This window comes from Ananas comosus, linkage group 23 (assembly GCF_001540865.1).
Source record: "Ananas comosus cultivar F153 linkage group 23, ASM154086v1, whole genome shotgun sequence".
Classification (NCBI taxonomy): Eukaryota; Viridiplantae; Streptophyta; class Magnoliopsida; order Poales; family Bromeliaceae; genus Ananas; species Ananas comosus.
In genome coordinates, this window is record NC_033643.1 from 2,817,206 (window position 1) to 2,834,731 (window position 17,526).

At 37.8% G+C, this 17,526-nt stretch overlaps 2 protein-coding genes across 3 annotated transcripts; one reads left to right on the forward strand and one right to left on the reverse strand.

Annotated features, from left to right (window-relative positions):
• Window positions 1,295-13,196, reverse strand: LOC109728237 (structural maintenance of chromosomes protein 5). Of its 2 annotated transcripts, XM_020258601.1 has the most exons (30): window positions 12,964-13,195; window positions 12,711-12,888; window positions 12,467-12,620; window positions 11,998-12,071; window positions 11,365-11,514; window positions 11,050-11,154; window positions 10,820-10,965; window positions 10,499-10,610; window positions 10,249-10,404; window positions 9,955-10,076; window positions 9,713-9,857; window positions 9,558-9,623; window positions 9,236-9,364; window positions 9,043-9,141; window positions 8,740-8,905; window positions 8,501-8,646; window positions 8,357-8,420; window positions 8,146-8,270; window positions 7,937-8,014; window positions 5,995-6,067; window positions 5,160-5,263; window positions 4,027-4,143; window positions 3,878-3,955; window positions 3,666-3,765; window positions 3,517-3,571; window positions 3,026-3,074; window positions 2,851-2,938; window positions 2,698-2,770; window positions 2,509-2,612; window positions 1,295-1,735 (listed from the first exon to the last, which is right to left on the reverse strand). In XM_020258601.1, the coding sequence occupies exons 1-30, from the start codon at window positions 13,002-13,004 to the stop codon at window positions 1,677-1,679; spliced, it is 3,156 nt and encodes a 1,051-aa protein (XP_020114190.1). In that variant the 5' UTR covers window positions 13,005-13,195; the 3' UTR covers window positions 1,295-1,676. The 2 variants fall into 2 exon arrangements, 1 of the variants encoding a protein (XP_020114190.1); XR_002220940.1 differs by lacking the exons at window positions 1,295-1,735; window positions 2,509-2,612; window positions 2,698-2,770; ... (1 more) ...; window positions 3,026-3,074; window positions 3,517-3,571 and having other exon boundaries at window positions 3,696-3,765; window positions 4,032-4,143; window positions 12,964-13,196.
• LOC109728366 (protein RETICULATA-RELATED 4, chloroplastic-like) lies at window positions 14,463-17,252 on the forward strand. The gene is made up of 8 exons (XM_020258758.1): window positions 14,463-15,040; window positions 15,198-15,266; window positions 15,385-15,516; window positions 15,614-15,667; window positions 15,788-15,832; window positions 16,380-16,519; window positions 16,671-16,796; window positions 16,902-17,252. The coding sequence occupies exons 1-8, from the start codon at window positions 14,549-14,551 to the stop codon at window positions 16,948-16,950; spliced, it is 1,107 nt and encodes a 368-aa protein (XP_020114347.1). The 5' UTR covers window positions 14,463-14,548; the 3' UTR covers window positions 16,951-17,252.

A 17,526-nucleotide genomic window follows, 5' to 3' on the forward strand; every position in this document is an offset into this window, starting at 1 on the left:
TACTCGTTTAATCATGTAGCTTCTAGAAGTAGGTGAGGTTGCTAATGCCATATTTCAACAGTACCTCCAATATAATTAATTTGAGATTTTTTTTTTTTTAAGAAAGGTAAATCTTAAAATTAACTCAGCCAAAAATATAAAATAACTAGTGTTCGAATTTAGAAGCTCAGGTACCGGCCGTCAATCCAAATAATTTCAGAAGTTAATAGGCCAACAAGTTAATCATTTTGCGACACGTTTATCTCATTAAAAACTTAATTAAAGTGATTGCTAATTAGGTTAAGCACTTTGTAGAACCTTTCTCATTCACTTATGGTGCACTTTGAAAGATCAAATTGTTACACAACAGTGGAGGGGCATGACTTTTCAATGTTATTTTTAGTTGGTTGTCTCTATCCATTTCTCTAGCTCAGGCAAAGTAGAAGAGGACTTTTCGATGTTGATAGTCGTTATATTTGCGAAAGAGAAGAGAGGATTTTTCTCTTCTTTCTTGCACGCGTGAAGATTCGTTTTATTGTTGGTGATGAGACAAATAACTACTGCTGATGCAGCTGCCACCAGCCGAATTTTAGTTACTGAAATTTAAATAATGTGATTGTTACGTTGGCGCGCGAAGTCAAGACAAAGATAAAGACTTTGAAAGTAGCTCGGGTGTAAAAATCTAGCCTGACCCGAGTTTGGGATTGTGACTTATAATGCTGACCCCATCCAAACCAACACTCGCTCAAATCCATCTCTAATCCTCCTCTTCCACTAGGCTTATATTGTATCAGACATATCCTTTTCAAAATACGCATCTTCTTTATTTAACATGTCATTTTCAAAACACATATCGGTAATAACATGTCATTTTCAAAACACATATCGTTATTACCGCTGGATTATGTCAATCGAATTTGAAAGCGCCATACATTAATAACCAACAATTGAGACTGGAGAGTAGGGATGCAAATGCGACGGATTCTAAACGGAAGCGATTCCCACCTCCCACTCGGTTTCCTTGGTGAGCAATTGGGACGCTGATCGGAACGGTTTGGGAACGGACATTTTTTTTGTCGGCCCTAACTTTCTACCCGATTCAAGATGGATCAAGACAAGAACTCCATCAACCTCAATCCATTTGCATCCCTACTGACGAAGGGTGTATCTGAAAAGACCAATCTGGTAAAACTTGCGTCCTACTCCGCTCCATTTTACTGTCAAGGCGAATTATTTGACAAAAAAAAAAATAAATAAATAAATCAGTCCTGTTGGGTGAAAGTTGACATTGACGAGTAGATGAATGATCCGAGAGGGTCATCAAACAGAAAGGCTAGACTATATTTATGTGCCGCAAATACTATCTTCAAAGTGAACAATACACGAGCAGAAGCATAGATGGCTCAGTAACACAAAAGCTGGCATTCAATCTGCCACTTTTAATTAGCGATAGAATACAACAAATGGGTTAGTACCCTTCTGTCTTCTCTCAAAAGTTAGCACCATCATGCCCTGCATTCATTATCTTATGCGCTAAAATGAGATTACATCACTTAAAAAGGATAAATAAACGCCAGCTGCATGCAATGCATACAAATATAATACAGAAAGGAGGCGAAAGCGAAGGCAAAAGCTCGACCAAAGCTACTGCGCTCTATCCACTGATCCATCAATCACTCGGCCAAAATCAAATCAACTTACACTCTCTCTCCTTCCCAGCCCATCACTGCTCCCCAACATTCACCGTTGCACCATACTGCAAGAGTCATTGTACATTTGCACTTGGTAAATAAAGAATCAAGAAATTCACACATCAACCTGAAGAGTAAACTATAGCGAAAGTTCTCTTTGGTAAAATTAAATTGTAGATCCCCTAAACTATTGCCGATTTTGAAATAGGTCCTCAGACTTTTTTTTATTTCTCTCATTGACACCCACTTCCAATTATTATTTGTTTCCATCAGTTGAATTTAGGATTCCCTTAAAATGAAGGGCTCTGTTAACCGTTAGCGGCAAGGTTTTAAGTGCCCGTCGACACGGGGCGTATCCATCATGCCGTACCGTACCAACAAAATACCGGCACGATACAAACTCCGTACCGATGGCATAGCTCAAAACCCCCTATTCTTTAAATTAGTAAGTAATTTCCTCAATAAAGTTCAAAAGATGTGATAAAAAAATATAATAAATAGTTAGAATATTTTGTTGCTAAAGAAAATAAATATTTCATGCTATTATATGTCGGCACACAAGAATTTTTTTAACCGGCACACATCGGCACAGCTCAGCACGCACGCGCCATACCGTGCCGGCAAGTTTCCGGCACGACCTCATGCCACGGCACTTAAATCCTTGGTTAGTGGTGTCCACAGTTTGTTGGCTAAAAAACCGGCAGAGCATTCAAATTTAACAAAACGGTCATGAAACTAAACGGACAATACAATGTCAATTAAAAGAGTGGTGGGGGCCTTATTTAAAATGGCTTATAATTAAGGGTGTCTCCCAAATTCTTTTTATCCCTTATAATACCTTTGGCTGGTTTATCAATCCATGGACCATTCATGATATTCAAAATGCTACACGCCTCACTGTACTCCAAATCCGGGAGCAATTTTGGAGTAAGCAAGAAACACCTGCAGCAAAAAGCATGGGAAGTTTTGATCAAAGATGACACTAAGTGTTTCTTGTTAGACTTATAGCAGACATTTGTTTACTCACTGAGGTGTATTTGGTTGACTGGCAGCTCTCACAAGTTGCTGAAACATTTTCCGTTCATTTATAGGATCCATCCCTAAGTATTAAATGTTTAAACATTATATAACGGAACGGCATTTAAACAGTCATAAAATGCACGATACTGGTTTAGCCTACCTTGATTTATCTCATCAACCACACGGAATGGGCAATTTGTGAGATCTTGAAGGGAGACGAGATAAAGAATCGTCGAAACTGAACGTTCCTATTAAGATTGGAAGTCAAGGTTGATAAGCTTTTATCTGCAAATTTCACATGTAATAATAACAAAACTGGAGCTTTTCGATAATACCCCTCCAGATTGATGATGAGCACTTAGCACCTGAAGCTGTCCTGTTTGCCTATTGAAAACAGCATTGAAGTAATAAGTTCACATGGGTCTCCAACACTAATCCTTTGCTAATGCATAACAAAGAAGCAAGTGCAACAAACATGTTCATTAGCCGTTAATGCAGAATATATAAGTCAATCTGCATTCTGAAAGGAGATTTAGGCATTTCAATTACTTCCACGGATTCATTTCACAGAAGGAGACTCTGGTCATACTAAAAACAAAGAACTTCAAAGCATCATAGTGGTAAAAATTCATACATAGTACAAGTCAGCTATTAAATGGAGGAAGACGTTAATATTTTGGTCACATACAAAAAATTTCGATAACTTGAGTCATTAAACCTTCTTTCTTGACATTCTTTCTTGACCAGTAAATAATATATTACCAAAAAGCCACCTTATCAAAATAGATGAGTATGCAGGGTAGAGTTTATAGGCAAAAAGCTTTACCTGAACTTCACCTTTATAAGAATACCAAATTGATCAAAATCAACCTCATGCTCATCTAGGGAAAAAAAAAAAAAAAAAGTTGAGAAAACACACTAGTCAAATTTTCATTAAGCCGAGAAATAACATAAAAAGATATCAAATGCTTATACCCAATGAAACTTCTCCGGCAACAGCCATCTCTTGAAAGTTACGACTGAAAGTCTCATTTATTTTTGCAACAAGGTCACGCAACGTCGGAAGCCAGTTTTCCTGTAATAACTTTCTGTTAGAGCGAGTTTATATGCTAAGTGAACCGAGAAATACCCTTCAATGAGGCAAAGAAAGATGGTAGATAAAACAAGGAGGAAAGATCTATTCGAACCTTTAAGGTGTTTATCTCGGACAAGCATCTCTTCAGTTCTTTCTCATCATCTTGTAGTTTAGCTCCTATGCTAGCTATCTGTGTACAGTATGGATGCAGTGTTTAAGATATCATGAGTAAATTGTAAGCAGACGCTCAAATTTCTGTACCTTACGCTGCCTATTTTCGTATTCTTGAAGAATGTTCTGATTAAGGCATAAAATTGAGTTCGCTTCAGAAAAAGTATCTTGAATGGCAGCTTCCAGCTCCTCTATGGTTTCAGGCATCTGCAGACAGATACAACAAGACGATTATCGAAGATTTTACATCCAATCAGAATGCCCTAAAATTATATGGCAACTTCGATTGTAAATGATTTACAAAAAAGATTAGTCTTATGTATGTCAGATAAGAATTATTTCTGTTTACCGCAATCAGTTCAATATTTCACATTGTCACACAAAAAAACCTAAACAAAGGAAAGAGAAGGCTCATCCCAGAATATACAAGAAACTCCTCTCATCCTGCTTTGTCAATCAAAGAGAACGGAAATTCAATATTTAATGCCATGGAACTATGGAAGCAATGTGTCATCTGAATATCCAATTATTACACGTCTGATCTGAATACCCAATTATTACACGTTTGACTATTTATAATTTAACTACAAGTAGGATAACACAATTTTTTAGTTACATTTAATGCTTTTTCTGTACTAAGAACCAAAGAAAGGACTTAAATGACACAACCATAACTACACACGTGGCCGGGAATCCTTACATATAGAGCATATAAAGTACCTAAGTTTGTTCTAAACATATAATATGTCGCATTTCCTTGTTTTGTATTTGACTATGCGCGTGATTCAATATGTTTATAATTACATTTTCAGTTGCATAATATGTTTTAGTGACTGAATAAGCCTACTAAGTCAGCAAGGGAAAATTCTCATGTCAGAATTACAACTTCTGTTACCGGGAGTTATTCATCCTTAATAAAAATGGTAGATTTTCCTAGATACAAGAGTTGCTTACAAGAAAATTCAAAACAATTGGCGGTTTCTTAATATCAGAAAGTATTCTTGAATGAAATAAACAGAATCTAGTATGAAAATAGTGACAGATGCAAAGTTTATAATAAACAGAATCTACTTTGAAAATTGTGACTAGTGCTCAAACATGCGCAAGCATAATAACAAAATAAAGTTTCTCATGCAAGAGCAATTGTGAGAATTTTCTATAGCAAAAAACAAAATAAGATAGCCAAAACTAGATATCATTAACAATACTTAAGAAGTCCGTACCTGCCGAAATTCTTCTGCAAGATCATCAGTAATAACAGCTATTGATTCTGCATGACGCTTTGCATCATTGAGTTGCCGCTTGCACTGTTCTGTTTCTTTTTTACCTGTCAATTACATTATATTGAGGATAACCTAGAGAAAATTATTATGTTTTCAATATGTATTATCGTATCTACCTATCCAATTCACTAAGGAGAGTACAAGTGGCTCTATTTTGACAAGTGTCAACCGAATTTTCTTCTCACTATATTTCTATTACTTGTCCAGTCTTTATCATGTTTCAAAAGCAAAGCTTTACAACCCAAACAATCACTAAGCAAGGAAGTACTATCAAATGGATCTATATAACCTAAACATAAGAGATCAAACTAGGTCATAAATTCTAAAATATGGTTCCAACTGGGAGGTCATATAAGTCACCAAAAGTTCTCATTTTACTACCTACCTTTATACAGTGTTCGAAATAGGTACATGAACTCAAAAGTTTTGATCCTACCACTTCACATTACAATATATCTCTACTTTAAGAAGCTAGCTGGCATAGAAAAAGGTAATGATGAATATACTGTGTTTCTCAACTTATCATTTATTTAGTTCTATATAGGATAAACAAAGACAGTAATTAGAAATAATAATCACTGAAGGTCATTAATCTCCCATTATTAATCAGCAAAGTAATACAAAAATAGAACTGCATCTCACCTCCTATTGCAGGTAATAGGAAATATCACCATCTCTTCGGCAAAGATTTATAAATGTATCTTAATACTTTGTTAACTAGAACTTGCCCAGTAGCAAAAAATAATTAGCAGGGCGAATTGTGAAGCAAACTTACAATTTTCATAGCATGTTGCTGCTTGAATAGCAGACTTTTCATGTTGCTTAACATTTGCCTCCATTTCCCTCACCTAATATATTGTCAAATGAAGGTAAGTAAACAATGAAATCAATTTGTTTTGCAAGAAATTATGGAGAAAAGACATGGCAGGTATCAGCGTAGTGATAAACACGATTGAAAATAGCATATCATAAGAGAGGAAAGATTACTATATTGAATCATGTATACCGTATGTACGAACTTATACACAACACCTTTGAAACATTAAGGAATGTGTAAACACCTTTTTAGATGACCATGTACTAATAACACCTTCGGTTGTCATGATCTGAGAACTGAACAAAATATAGGAGTGCGGCTGGTATGCTTCTGGAAGCACGAAGCGCTCCGTGCTTCCAAGTCGTTTTCGATGTTGGGACTTTCGAATCGACGATCAGCTCTGTTAGACTTGATCTATAGTATTTTAAGTATCTAAAAAATAAATTTTACGATTTTTTTGATACCATTTGCCTAGTGATCGAAGTGGCTCAAAATCAACGGCTGAAAATAAAAACCTTACAAAATATGATGATATGACATTAAAATTTTAGATCAAAAATATTTATCTTGTTTTATATAGTATAAAAAATTTTCTATCAAAATTTCACGTGATTTGGATATTTCTACACCGTTAAACTTGCAAACGGCTCACCACGGCCATTAAAATTATTATTTTTGAGCCCCTTCAATCACTAGGCAAATGATATCGAAAAATCACAAATTTATTTTCTAGGTACTTCAAATACTCTAGATCAAGTTTAACGGAGCCGATCGTCGATTCGAAAGTCCCAACATCAAAAACGACTTAGAAGCACGGAAGGCCGGAAGGCTCCGTGCTGCCAGAAGCATACCAGCTCACTCCAAAATATAGATCCACCAATTCTCGTATATAAAAAGATGCCAAGTTGAAAGAACAATCCAACAAAACTTTTTCGTAGCACTAACATATGATAGATAAAAAGTTAACAAAGCCTTTCAGTATACTTCCATCATGTACTAGAGATCAATGTTGATCACAAATATATAGATAAATATTGGAGGAGGCAATAAAATCATTTAATTCACTCACACACAACAACCTAAAAAAGAGCAAAGAAAGGCACAAACAGCCAACTTCTATAATATAACCAACTTAAAAGAAGGGAGGAATAGAAACAACACCAAAAAAAGCACAAACAAACATCTTCAAGAAGAGGGGTGAACAAAAAGCAATAGTGTCTTTCCTTTGGCTCTTGACGGCACCTCACACTATGTTCTTTCGAAGGTGACAAGGCATTGCAAATAGAGTTTTTCTCAAGTCACACTTACAGGTAGGCAAAGATGAAGAAGCAATAATCATTGATTGTTGCACCAAACTGCTGACTCACACCTAGAGGGCAAGATGTGTCACGAGGACGGCATTAATTCCAAACCATGGATCAGATCTAGACCCACAGCCACATTAGACATATCAATAAATCAAGCTAGCATAGCTGACCACCGAAACACAGATTGGTAACCTATTACGTTTAGGGGCAATTTTTTCTATTTGACACGATGCCTTAATTTAGGATATATTTCTATAATCTTATTTCCTAATTGAGATGCGTCTATGCTAGATTTATCCTTCCTATGTTGGTACTCAGTGGTCCACATCATAGTCGGAGTCTCTTAAAGACTTGTCCAACAAACAGTCCCTCACGGCCCTTTTGTGTTGGCTTTGAAATTAAGTTGGTTAATGCAGTGTAAGTATGTAACCTATGAGTAAATTAGGATTCTAAAATAGGGGAGATCCTTCCCCTTGAAGAGAATGAATTGCAGGCATCTCATCCCATGAAGGGTTGTTAATGAAAAATAAGAGAAATGATGATAGCTGTAAAATTGTAGTCTGCAATTTTAGCAGAATCTGAAGAATATATACCTTCATGTCAAGCTCAATTGCCATCATGTTCTCTTCGGTGTAATTCCATTTGAGGTCGACAGCTTCAACGAGCAAATTCTGAGAACAAAAAAGACCCCATGAATACTTGGCACACAACCTATACAAAAAAATCTGCTGACTCCAATTAAATAGATAATCATCTACTGGCATTACGAGATGCTTATGTGCTTCCCTTGATGCATCCTGACCTTGATTTTAATTGCCATTTGAAAGCGCTGCTCATTCAACCGGGCAGCTTGGTCAATGAGCTTTTTTGTGCTTAACTCGAGGTCTTCCTCTTTACTTATGTCTTCCAACTTTCTTCTCCTCATATCTGGAGAAAAGAACAAAGCAGATAAGCCATACCATACAACCAAACATAGAACACAAAGATGTGTAGGAAATAGGTTTGGCATGTACCAACACGCCTTTGCATTTCCTGGCGCCTCTTTTTCTCAAACTTAACATTTTCAGTAATTTCCTCCTGAAAAGCAGAAAGAGAAAATAAATGGTAAAATCCTAAAAAATGAAGAGAACCCCTCTTTAATGGACAATAAAACGAACCCGTCTCTTATGTATCTTCGCCATTTCATCTTCCAACTGCCTTTGTTCTTTCTGAAGCGATTTCAGGCTATCCTCCATATCTGTAATATTGCTTTCTAGTTCAGCCACCCTAGACCTGAGATTTTCTATGTCACCAACATCCAAATCTGCAATCATGGAGATTTCTCAACTAAGTCATCGATTAGTATATATGAACCATGCATGGAAGTAGATATCAAGGACAGGGTTCTAGAACACACTGCACATAAAAAGGCGAGAAGGGTTCACTTGTTCAACACTTGCTGCCATATGATCTCCATATCTTGATTTAGTCCACCGATAATGATTATCTGGAGTCCAAAAATCTAAAATATTTAATCGTGATACTTCATCCGCTCGCCGATGAGTCTCATCCGAACCTATGTACTAAAATAATAGGAAAAGTTGCTATGAGTTGAATATTTTCATAACATAACATCATAATCATTCAGATGTTATGGCTTCATCATTTCATTGCCCAAAATAGGCAAATTAAATTACAAGATATTACAAAGCAAGCATACTGAATTATCCAAAGCAGCTTGGCTGATCAAAACATCTTTTACAGCACTAGGAGCGTCAAATACTTGATCAAGCCGGGAGCATATTCCAAGTTCTCGCATCTATCAAACAAACTCAATATTACATGCAAAATTTGCGCAATACATATAGAGCTTCACAGATTTTAAACACAAGTAGGCAGTTAGTAATGATTACCTCAGGCGTGATATTGAATGGCGCTCTTCTAGAGCCTCTTTCAGGTACATAATTAAGAATCGGAATGTCATAGGATTTTAGATTTCTAACCAAGAAATCTCGATCAGAACCATCCTGAGTAATAAAGGACTGCAACAAAAGCAAAGCACTTAGAAATGATATAGATCATATAAAGTAAATATCAGCATAGGATTGTGTTGAAAGCTAGAAGACAATGGTTCAAATTTTAACATTATGAGTTGAATAACTCACATATATGTTTTCTTTGATACCAATTTAGAAGTAATACAATATGCAACAACTGAACTGACAAATACTATACCTTCCAAATGTAATTTGGCACATGATTTTCCAAGTAAGCAGCATGACCCTGATCTTGAACATTTACCTGAGAATATATATAACCAAAGACATGAAATACCTCCGGAACTTTTGTGTGAAAAGTAAAGAAAAGAAAAATATCATTGTAGCAGTTACCTCAATAAGGACAGGCCCATATACTTCCTTTTTCAAATCACCACGATGATCCTGCAACCATTGGTAAGCTTCGAATATTTTGTCAGCACCAGAATTTTGTAATGCGAGAAGCAATTTATTATTCTTGCTTTCCATGTCCTTCAATCTGTTAGAGAAACAACAGCCAGAAGGAACTTGTGCAACTGATCATCAATTTCTCATGCAGTAATGAGTAAACTACTTATTGCTAAAAACAGCCTTACCTCTCTGAGCTCTTTCTCAAGAGTCCTTTCTCATGGAGTAAATGTGATTCCTTCTCCTTCCTTCGCACTTTCATTTGATTTAATTCAAAATTCAGTTCCGTAATTTGGGTACCAAGTTTCTCCTAATAACAAGAAGAATTCAGCAAGTGTGATAAGCACAACTAGCAGTACCACTACATACTATATAAGATGTTAGAAGTCTATCTAAAATAAACACCAAAATCATCATGTAATTAATTAACATACAAATGAAGTAACGAGCTAACTGACTAAATTAGAAGTGCGGAAATGAACCATTTCAACTCTGGGAGGTTCAAAAATTGGAAGCTCTGCTAGTTCCTTTTCAGCAGTAACAAGATCTTCCTTAGCCTTCGAAATCCTTTGCTGGCGAGATTCCTCTTGTCTTTTCAGGTCTTCCATTTCAGCATATTTAGCTTGTACTTGCACACCCTAGGAAATATAAATAATTGATAGTCAAAATCGACTGCATCAAAATATATATAGAACTCTGAGCATTGATTATTTAAATAAACGATGAGAATACCAATTGACACTCCCTCTCTATAATATCTCTGCGAGAACTGGCATTTTGGTTTATCTGGTTGTTTATGTTCTTGCTGTTCGATTCATGCATTTTTTTCACTTTCTTCTGCTCCCTACAGAAGGAGACAGACGAAAAAAAAAAAAAGATAATGAAATGCTACACTTATTAACACATTTCACCACTGCTATCTAATAAAGTCAAGCATCATAAAAAAAAGCATTAAAAAATATATATATATATTTCTCCTCCGAAATTTTATGAAGCTGAACCTGTAACCTTTTATCTCAACCTTACTATATTTGACAGCCATGAACAACTTACTCAATAGGGCTTTTGAGATCATTCAAAATTTTAGCTGCCTCTTCCATTTTATTTTTAGCAAGAGTCTCCTGTTTCTGGGCTTCCTTATATTCCACTTTCTTCATGTCATACTTTAGCCATGGTAATTTCTTCCTCATCAAATCAACCTATGGTTGGACGATGGAATCAGAGACCTTGCAGGATAGGATAGTCGAAAGATCGACAAAGAAATGTCAAGATTAGAAAAATACCTTTGCCAAAAGTTTCTCTCTCTGACGAACACGCTCTACATCTCTTTCTTGCTCAGCATTAAGAGCTTTCAGCTGATTTAATGTCTCTCCATTTTGGCTGACAGCCTAAGAGAGTACACATAGAATTGCTTATGACTTGTGAGAATGTGAAAGAAAATACTTTTATTGTCGCATACTAATGAACATGTACGGTTAGTGTTAGAAGACTAAGTTTCAGGATCTTGCAAATAAGTAGAAGCTAGAAACAAAAGCTAAAATGATGTCTTTAAAAACTCCCAATCACTTCAGAGAATATGGAAAAGGATGGAAATATACCAACTCGAGCCTCTTTAGTTCTTTACTTTTCTCAACAAGTGCACGATGTTGAACTGGCAACTCAGGATTACCAACTGCTTTTTCAGTCTCCTCCAGAAGTTGAATTGGAGTTAGCTTAGCAAATTCACATACCCGATCTTGTGGCAGGAACTAAAAGGACATTGCTGAAGATGTCATAACAATCTAACAATCCAAACACAAGTAGACTGAAAGGAAAATTGCAATAGAATGATTCAATGAGAAAAAGAAAGATTACGGCATCATATTTTCTAGAAGGATTCATGTTAGTCACACGGAGTTTAACAAATTAGAAACCAAGTTAGTTCAGAAACTATTAGGTATAACTAAAAAAGCAGTAAAAAATAATAATAATAACAGGACACGATGAACATTAAGCAGTATGTGCAGGCACAACCACCACTTAGTCAAGGATCAAAACTGAACCTTTTCAGGTTCATTCAAAATCAACACTGAAATCCAGTGCTAAAACCTTTCAAAACAACAAAAAAGGGTTGAATAGGTCCTCAATATATGGCCTTTTATGCATCCAGTAAGGAATAACTGTGGTTTAATATTTTTCACTCCTCACAACAGAAAGGTATTTAGGAATTAGGACAATGTACATGCACTAACCTGAGTTAGATTGTTCACTTGGATATTGAACTTCTTGATGATCTCAATTACATCTCGTTTCGGCACTGTTGTACCTGAAAGGAGCATTTTGCTCTCGATGCCTCAGAATCAAAATATGTTATTTCACAGAAATTTGACTATAAAAATTAAAACAGCTATCAAGTCTCAATAATCAAGTAAATAATATATAATTCTACCAATAACGTTCATGTAAAGGGGGAAAAAAAAGTTTCCATGATAGGATACTTTAAGCCCTTTCACTCTAGAGTACTGCTATTAAATCATAGGATATAAGCCCTTTCACTCTAGTGAATATAGTGAGCAAAATGTTTATGAATTACAGTGAATTTGAGAGAAGACAATAATGAAATCCAAATAGAATTCAACTAATCGACAAAAGGCTAACAAATTTTATCATATAATTATACACCACCATCAAACCTTAAAAAACATCTATCACAAATCATACCATTGAGCACCCATTCAGACTTGTTGCGGGTATCAATCTTCCTCGTAATAGTTATCTTCTCCTCCGCGGTGTCACCTCTCAATGATATCTTTATGTAGCCAGATTCTTCCCCTCTCTTCACAAACGCCCCAATACTCGATGCCCTTCCAAGAAGCTGTTTCATAACTTCAAATTAACACTGAAACAAAGTAATGCAGTTAAAACCAAGATGAACCCAAAATTGATTTCACCGAAAAGGTCGAACCTGCGGCTCTCCGGTAAGCCCTAGAGCGATGGCGCACACGAGAGAGCTCTTCCCGGAACCATTGGGGCCGATGACGAGGTTGAGGCGCGAACCGGGCTTGCACTTGAGGTGATCATAGGTCATGAAGTTGTGGATCTCGATCTCTACTATGTTCCCCGGCACGTAATCGTCCTCCCCTCTAAATCCATGTAAAATCTTGTCAAAATTTGACAGAACGAGAGCGAGAGAGAGAGAGATGGGGGCGGAACAGTACCTTTGGGTGAGCTTGGGGCGCTTTGCGGCGCGATGCGCCATTGATCGCCCTCGTCCCCTCTTCGGGGAGCTCAAAGAGCTTCGGCTTTGCTCTAATGGCGATGCGAGAGATCGGAGCTTGGAATGGTTTAGGGTTTCGGGAGAAGTAAAAATTGGGGAAGGGGGGAGTTCGTAGAGAGAGAAAAAGAGGCGCGAAGGAGATGCGAAGAGACGAGAGAGAGCGAGCGAGCGAGCGAGGAGGTGATGAACTGAATCGTGGGTTCGACTTTGGGAATCGTCGACTCGGAGGTTAGGCCGGGGAAAACCCGGACCCGGTCCGGTCAGGGCTTTTAGGCCGGTCCAAATTTCCGGTCCGGGTCAATCGTATAAAGATCCAGGTCCAATTAACCGGGCCACTTGTCGGCCCAATGGACCGGGCCGGACAGGCCCAATTTACCGGACCGAGGGGTTCGAGTTTGGGCCTGGTCGACTCGGAATTAGGCCGGTGAAAACTACGGTCCAAGTCCTGTCCAAATTAGCCGGGCCGGATCTAACAAATAAAAAGAAGGCTAGTGTACGGGCCGGCCCACTGACATAAAACACTAGAAAGAGTTTATTTATTATTTATTATTAATCATTAAGTTGGAAAGGGTAATTTCATAATTCTATATAGTTGGGGGGTCTCTTTACATTTCTATCCTGCTGAATAGTATTAAAAAGATTCGCTGTTTGATATTCTATACTCTTATAATTGTTTTAGTTTAATCCTCATTCTTATTTGCTATTAGGAGAAACTTGTATACAAATAAAAAAAAAAGCTTCAGTGTAGAGCTCCCAAACGACATCTTGTTGATGAGTCTTACATCGTTGTCATGTATTAATTTTATCTTTATTTAAACATTATAATATTTTATTTAAGAATTTAAATTTTTTTAATAAAATTGTATTAAAAATAATAATAATAAATTTTTAGATAGAGATAAGATTAATAAGCGACAGAGGATCACTACCTTCGTAATAAAATTTAGGATAAACTTCAAATACCACCCCTGTGGTTTCGCATTTTCTCACTTTAATACCATGTAATTTAAAGTGTATCAAGTTAGTGTTATGTGGTTTCAGTTTTATCTTTTCGTCAACTTTTTCGTTAATATTTCGGTAAAATCGATAATAAAAGAATAAAAATAAAACTACACTGCACTAAATTTATCATTGATTTAACGAAAAAAATTAGTAAAATCGATAATAAAAGAGTAAAAATAAAACTACAGTGCACTAAATTAATACACTTTAAATCATAAAATAGTAAAGTAAAAAAAAATATGAAACCACGGAGGTGGTATTTGAAGTTTTTTTTCTAAAAGTTAGTTGAAGAACTCCCAGTGAAGTTTTATGTCATCCAAACCTTGCACCAATCAACAGAATCTGTGGTGCAAATACCACTAGTGCTGGCTGCTCCTCCATCAGACCGCACCCGGCTGACTTCACCCCACATCGGACTGACTGACTGGACACTCTCAGACCTCACTTTTCTCTAGGCAGACAGACGTTAACAACCATAACCTCCAAACCAACCACCCATTCCCTCCCACCCTGCCTACAGTATCATGGCCACTTCCTCTCCTTCCTATTCCTCCCTCATTCCCCCCATCCTCCACCGTCCATCTCCACTCCCCACCCCCTCCTCCGCCGTCCGATTCCCCGCCCCCGCCCCCTCTCTCCGCCGCCTCCGCATCACCCACCGCGGCCTCCCCCTCCCCCTCGCCCGATCCTCCGGTGGCGGCAATGGCGGCGGGCACGGCGGCGGAGACGGCGGCGGAGGTGGCGGTGAGGAGGATTTTGGCGGGAAGAATCGGGCGGAGGCGATGCTAGTGTTGGCGGAGATGGGGCGGGGGCTGGAGAGCTTGCCGCAGGACCTCGCGGCGGCGGTCGAGGCCGGGAGGATCCCGGGGGAGATCGTGAGACGGTTTGCGGAGCTGGAGAAGTCGCCGGTGCTCCGGTGGCTGCTCCGGTTCGGCGGGTTCAAGGAGCGGCTCCTCGCCGACGATCTCTTCTTGACCAAGGTCGCCATCGAGTGCGGAGTGGGGATCTTCACGAAGGTGATTCATTTCTCTGTACTCTACTACTTGTTCGTGCGTCTAATATAAATATTAAAAATACGGTTCACTGTAACAGTTCGAGAGACTAACGATTATTTCATATTCTTTAACATAGCTAGAAAGTTAGTTTATTTGTCTATTTGATTGCATTTTTCAGACCGCCGCAGAATGGGAGCGGCGCAGGGACAAGTTTCCGAAAGAACTGGACTTTGTTTTCGCAGATGTGGTATGATTCTGTTGGACCTGATTCCAGGAAGTACAATTTTGGGAAATTTTTGCAGGCTTTTGATCTGAACTAGTTATTCAGTTCAGCATCTGTTTATGTTCTCCTAATCTTTGTTCAGGTGATGGCAATAATTGCTGATTTTATGCTAGTCTGGCTTCCTGCTCCTACTGTATCGCTTAAACCGCCTCTCGCGTTAAGCGCCGGACCGATCGCCAAGTTCTTCTACAGCTGCCCCGATAACGCTTTTCAGGTAATATTCGTCGGTAAATTTCGAATCAAATTGCCAAAATGTCGCAAACTCTTTTACTGTATCTTCTGATTAAACTTTGAGTTTATGAATCTTCCAGGTTGCTTTAGCCGGAACTTCGTACTCAGTTTTGCAGAGAGTTGGCGCAATTGTGGTAGAGTTAAAAAAACCAACATTACTTGTCCTTTTTTTTTGGTATCTTTTCTCAAAATCTTTCGTTTGTATGAAAGCTAGCTCAATCTTTATTTTCTCTTGATTATTTTTCTGCATTCAGAGAAATGGGTCAAAGCTTTTCGTTGTCGGAACCGGCGCTTCCCTGGTAAAATTCCATATTTCACTTGGTTAATAATTGAATCACATAACTAATGTTTTGACCAATTTTAATTGATGTTGTTATCTGATATTGCTTGCTTCAACAGTTGATCTGTTTGGGACAAAATTTTACTCCTGAACTTGACAGTAGCAAATCGATTTATCCGTCTAAAACTTTCTTGTACCACAATTGAGTAAACTTTGAACTAATTATTGTGATGCTATTAATATCGGCGAAAATCCCTTAGAAAGTTCCGCAAATTGTAGAACATTATGGAACACATAATGTCAGATAAAGGCCGGAGTGCAACGAAATAGTCCAAAATACTTCAAAATCAGATAAAAATTTGCAACCTAACTGCTTCATTTCTTTTGCCTTAAGCATGTGTTACGGTAGGCCAAGAAGATTACAGTCGAGATCACGTCGAGTGTGGAGAAAATTTACCGTGTATAACATGCATCACTGATACATCGGTAACAGCTTATCGGTGATCATCTGCGTGAACAACTTTATGCTAAAACTCCGGTCGTGAACTCAATTATGTTTTATGCAGATTGGGACAGGGATCACAAATGTCTTAATTAACATACGAAAAGCATTCGACAAGGATTTCGCTAGTGAAGCAGAAGATGTCCCGGTTCTTTCGACTAGCATTGCGTATGGCGTCTACATGGCAGTTTCGAGTAACCTTCGGTATGTATTTATAATTACAAGCGTAGAACATTTCATGTCTCTGATATCTGACACTCCTGAGCAGCTGTTTTCCAACTGATATTAAAAACGCAAGGACTACTATGCATTTGCATCTTAACCTTAGTAATGATCTTGTTTCTTTATGCAACAGGTACCAAATACTAGCAGGAATAATCGAACAGCGAATGCTGGAGCCGCTGCTGCACAACCGCAAACTCGCACTGAGCGCAATGTGCTTCGCTGTTCGTACAGGAAACACATTTCTGGGATCCTTAATGTGAGGGCTATCGCGATTTGTTCAAAAACATATACCCTAAATTGTATGACTGCTTGAAGTTTTCTTTACCTATCTTACCTGACTTGAACCATCTTGTCTAATCAGGTGGGTCGACTACGCCCGCTGGATAGGGATTCAGAAGATCCGCGAGTAGAGCACCTGAAGTGTGCTACTGCTCTCGGGCTCTCGGATATTCACAGTTCTACATTGAATGAATTCTTACTCTCAAAAGGTTCCTGGCCACTAGAAGGTTGATTGCTTTTCTAAAAAAATTGCCAGTTATAAATGGGGACATAGTTAATGTACAATTCTTTTGTCATTGTTTCTTGGCCCTTTTTGAGTGGTAATCCACAATTCCTGAATCATGGAAAGTGGTTAACTTGCCTGACTTAATGGAGTAAAATTTTCAATTTAGTTGTATTGGGAGAAACATGGTATGGATAGGAGGCTGATAAATTTGTTGTTCATGGAAATTCAAATGCATATAGGATGCAGGTAACAATGTTTCCTCTGTTAGGTACATCAAATATGCAAAACAAGCATGAAATAGTTGTGTCATGAAACAAGACCATAATTTGACACCTATATGAGAATAGTTTTCCATAGGCTAACTTGCACTTTTGGTCCTCAAACTATGAGGGTTGTGACACAAACTTTAATTTCTGTAATTTCTGACTTCAACTTTCTATATTATTACAATGAAGTCCTATAGCGCAATTTTGTTGGCTAA

What these genes read in the sequence shown, in the direction of transcription:
- LOC109728237 (XM_020258601.1), bottom strand. Translation starts at nt 13,004, where the DNA reads ATGGCGCATCGCGCCGCAAAGCGCCCCAAGCTCACCCAAAG. An exon ending in GGAAATGCAAAGGCGTGTTG is followed by an intron (nt 8,271 to 8,356) that starts GTACATGCCAAA and finishes TCTTTTCTCCAG; the next exon opens with ATATGAGGAGAAGAAAGTTG. An exon ending in AAATGGCAATTAAAATCAAG is followed by an intron (nt 8,015 to 8,145) that starts GTCAGGATGCAT and finishes TTTTGTTCTCAG; the next exon opens with AATTTGCTCGTTGAAGCTGT.
- LOC109728366 (XM_020258758.1), top strand. Translation starts at nt 14,549, where the DNA reads ATGGCCACTTCCTCTCCTTCCTATTCCTCCCTCATTCCCCCCATCCTC. An exon ending in GAGTGGGGATCTTCACGAAG is followed by an intron (nt 15,041 to 15,197) that starts GTGATTCATTTC and finishes TGCATTTTTCAG; the next exon opens with ACCGCCGCAGAATGGGAGCG. An exon ending in TCGGAACCGGCGCTTCCCTG is followed by an intron (nt 15,833 to 16,379) that starts GTAAAATTCCAT and finishes TGTTTTATGCAG; the next exon opens with ATTGGGACAGGGATCACAAA.